Raw genomic sequence first — 3,364 nt, forward strand, 5'->3', positions numbered from 1 at the left:
CCAGAGGCAACAGTTTCAAAACGCCCAGAATGACAAGGAACTCAAGGACCTTTTGCACTAATTCCAGCAGCCTCCTGTGGCTCTGCAATTATAAATCCTACTCTGTGAGTGTTCAAAGTGTTTCGTAGGATCCTTGAGATACCTCAGTCCTAGCATAGTATCCTCTAGCAGGGTTTTTTGTAGATTGAGACCCTAACTGGCCGCAAGGCTCTGAGGAAGTCTCTCCAACATTTTAGGGCAATCCCGGTTTTGTTATGTCATAACTATACTTCAATTTTACTTTCCATTAAAAATTTTAAAAAGATTCCATAACGAGTTCAAGTACGATCTATTCCAAGAGCCTCAGACGTGGCAAAATTAAGAAATATATTCCCAGACGCGAAGAGGTTTCACCTTGTTCTGATTTTCATTGAGATTCCACTTAACAATTCCACAGACAAAATGTACAGCAGGTAAGAGCTTTATGCACACCTATGTGTACTTATTTCTATCATATTGCATATGAGCGATTTTACGAGTTTCATGAGAGCTGTGAGCCTGGCTTGGAGGGATCTCAGGACAAGCGGGCTTCTCTGGGTTGTTGGTACCTTGGAGGATCTGGCCTCCAGATTGGTGCGAGCAGCGTCTCCCAGCACACTTCTGAGCCTGGGCGGCCTTGGCACCAGCCGGGAGCCCGCTCCACCCCCAAGTCCCGCACACCAGCCGCCTAGAAGTAGACGTCCTGGGGAATCGAATTACAGCCCCGCAATTAACATATGAATTTCTCTTTCTTTCAGGAGGGAAGGTGGGGGTGGACCCAGAGCAGGAGCTGAAGTCCTGGGCACTAAGTAACTTTTCTCTGGGTGTAAAAACTATTTGATTGGCTCCTCGCACGCGCCTGCCCGCCCCCTTTTTTGACTGAGCTGACACGCGACTGGCGCAAGGAGGGGGCTGGGAGGGGAGCCGGGGGAGATACACTGGCGCGTGCCGCTTTTTAAAGGGGCGCAGCGCCTTCAGCAACCGGAGAAGCTTCGTTGCACGCGACCTGGTGTGTGATCTCCGAGTGAGAGGGGGAGGGTCAAGGAAGAGGAGAAAAAAAAATCAGACATTGAAGAAGAGACCAGAAAGGGTTTTGCTGTTGCTTGGGGCTTTTGCCCTTCGTTGAACTGGGTTGCTAGCACCTACTCTATCACGACACCTCCGAGCCATTGCAGTGCGATGTCCCGTCTGCTGCATGCAGAAGAGTGGGCCGAGGTGAAGGAGTTGGGGGACCACCATCGCCATTCCCAGCCGCACCACCTCTCACAGTTGCCGCCACAGCCACCTGCTACCCTGCAGGCCAGAGACCATCCTGTCTACCCCGCAGAGCTGTCCCTCCTGGATAGCACCGACCCACGCGCCTGGCTGACTCCCACTTTGCAGGGCCTCTGCACGGCACGCGCCGCCCAGTATCTGCTGCATTCTCCCGAGCTGGGTGCCTCCGAGGCCGCGGCACCCCGGGACGAGGCTGACGGCCAGGGCGAGCTGGTAAGAAGGAGCGGCTGCGGCGGCCTCAGCAAGAGCCCAGGGCCGGTGAAAGTGCGGGAACAGCTGTGCAAGCTGAAGGGCGGGGTTGTGGTGGACGAGCTTGGCTGCAGCCGCCAGCGGGCCCCTTCCAGCAAACAGGTGAACGGGGTACAGAAGCAAAGGCGGCTGGCAGCAAATGCCAGGGAGCGGCGCAGGATGCACGGGCTGAACCACGCCTTTGACCAGCTGCGCAACGTTATCCCGTCCTTCAACAACGACAAGAAGCTGTCCAAATATGAGACCCTGCAGATGGCCCAGATCTACATCAACGCGCTGTCAGAGTTGCTGCAGACTCCCAGTGTTGGAGAGCAGTCAACACCACCAGCAGCCTCCTGCAAAAGTGACCACCATCACCTTCGCGCCACAGCCACGTATGAAGGAGGTGCGGGTGCCTCCGTAGCAGCCGGGCCTCAGGCGGCCTCGGGAGGGGGCCCACGACCCACCCCACCCGGAGCTTGCCGGACTCGCTTCTCAGCCCCAGCTTCAGCCGGGGGTTACTCGGTGCAGCTGGACGCTTTACACTTCCCATCTTTCGAGGACCGGGCCCTAACAGCGATGATGGCACAGAAGGACCTGTCGCCTTCCCTGTCCGGGAGCATCCTGCAGCCAGTACAGGAGGACAGTAGCAAAACTTCTCCCAGGTCCCACAGAAGTGACGGAGAGTTTTCCCCCCACTCTCATTACAGTGATTCTGATGAGGCCAGTTAGGGAGGCGAACGCACCGGGAATATTGAGACAACCAAATGCCCTCCCCAGTGCGCGGAAAGCGCCGCGGCAAAGATCCCTGCAACCTTTTATTTTTGCTCTGCGGTGGTCGTTGTTAGCAACGACATGACTTCAGAAGGCTGCGTGACTTCAGATGGTTGAGACTCTTCCAAACCCCTTCCTTCCTACCTTCTGCTTCCTCTGTATGTAGATACAATACCACTACATGTACCTTTACGTGTTTTATCGTCCATGCTGCCAATACGCTGCTAAAATGTCATATCTCTGTCTCTGGTCTGGGTTTCAATTATTTTATACCCCGGGCGTTTATCCCGTTGTGTTGCGCTCACTTACAAGTAAGGGAGTTAGTCTAGTCTTCGAAGTTGTTTTCCAAAGGCTTTGAGACCACCGGTTTTCGGTGCTTTACTGAACATGGACTACTGAGTTGTAAGAACACAGGACCAGACAAGGGTTTCTGTAGCGCATAAACTCCAAGTGTGTCTAGGGGACGCAGAACAAACGCAGTTCATCACTAGCTGCTGCTCCGGTGCGAAGAAACTCAACTGCCAATTGCAGACTAACTTTTATTTTTTAAAGTACAGCCACTCATAAATCCTTAAACTCTTTGCAAATGTTTGTTTCTACAAATGAAAATTAAAACAAAAACTATGTAGTGTCAAAGGCATTTGGTCAATTTATGTTGCTTTGTTAACGTTAGAAAACTTATTTATTATTGAGTATTGGAACCTATTTCTACTTGTTTTTTGTTTGTTGTTTTTTTTTTACATTTTCTATTCAAGATCATTTTATTTTGATTTAGCGAATCCAGTTGCCATTGCTTTATGTATGCGCTTTTACAAATGAGAAAATAAACTTGAAAAATACCTTTAGTTGTCACAGTCTATTCCAGCAAAACGTTAAAGATAATTTGTAAGTGACTTTGAAGAAATGAGATTTGCAGTTATGAAAGAATATTGCAAATCCAGTCCCTTCAGGTGGTATTGGATACACCAATAAATCGTGAGATCAAATGTGCCCCGCTTTGCAGCGTAGTTTGCCTCTGGTATGGCAAGAATCTTTCAGTCCTAAGCCTATAGTAAGCAATCTCTGGGAC

At 50.7% G+C, this 3,364-nt stretch overlaps 1 protein-coding gene across 1 annotated transcript; it reads left to right on the forward strand.

Moving 5' to 3' along the window:
- Positions 1–981: 981 nt before the first annotated feature.
- Positions 982–3,136, forward strand: Atoh1 (atonal bHLH transcription factor 1). The gene has a single exon (XM_048416270.3). The coding sequence runs from the start codon at positions 1,198–1,200 to the stop codon at positions 2,251–2,253; it is 1,056 nt and encodes a 351-aa protein (XP_048272227.3). The 5' UTR covers positions 982–1,197; the 3' UTR covers positions 2,254–3,136.
- The last annotated feature ends 228 nt before the right edge of the window (positions 3,137–3,364 follow it).

Source organism: Myodes glareolus, chromosome 6, assembly GCF_982192425.1.
Source record: "Myodes glareolus chromosome 6, mMyoGla1.1, whole genome shotgun sequence".
Taxonomy (NCBI): Eukaryota; Metazoa; Chordata; class Mammalia; order Rodentia; family Cricetidae; genus Myodes; species Myodes glareolus.

Excerpts from the sequence above, each read along its gene's own strand:
- Atoh1 (XM_048416270.3), top strand. The coding sequence starts at position 1,198 with ATGTCCCGTCTGCTGCATGCAGAAGAGTGGGCCGAGGTGAAGGAGTTG.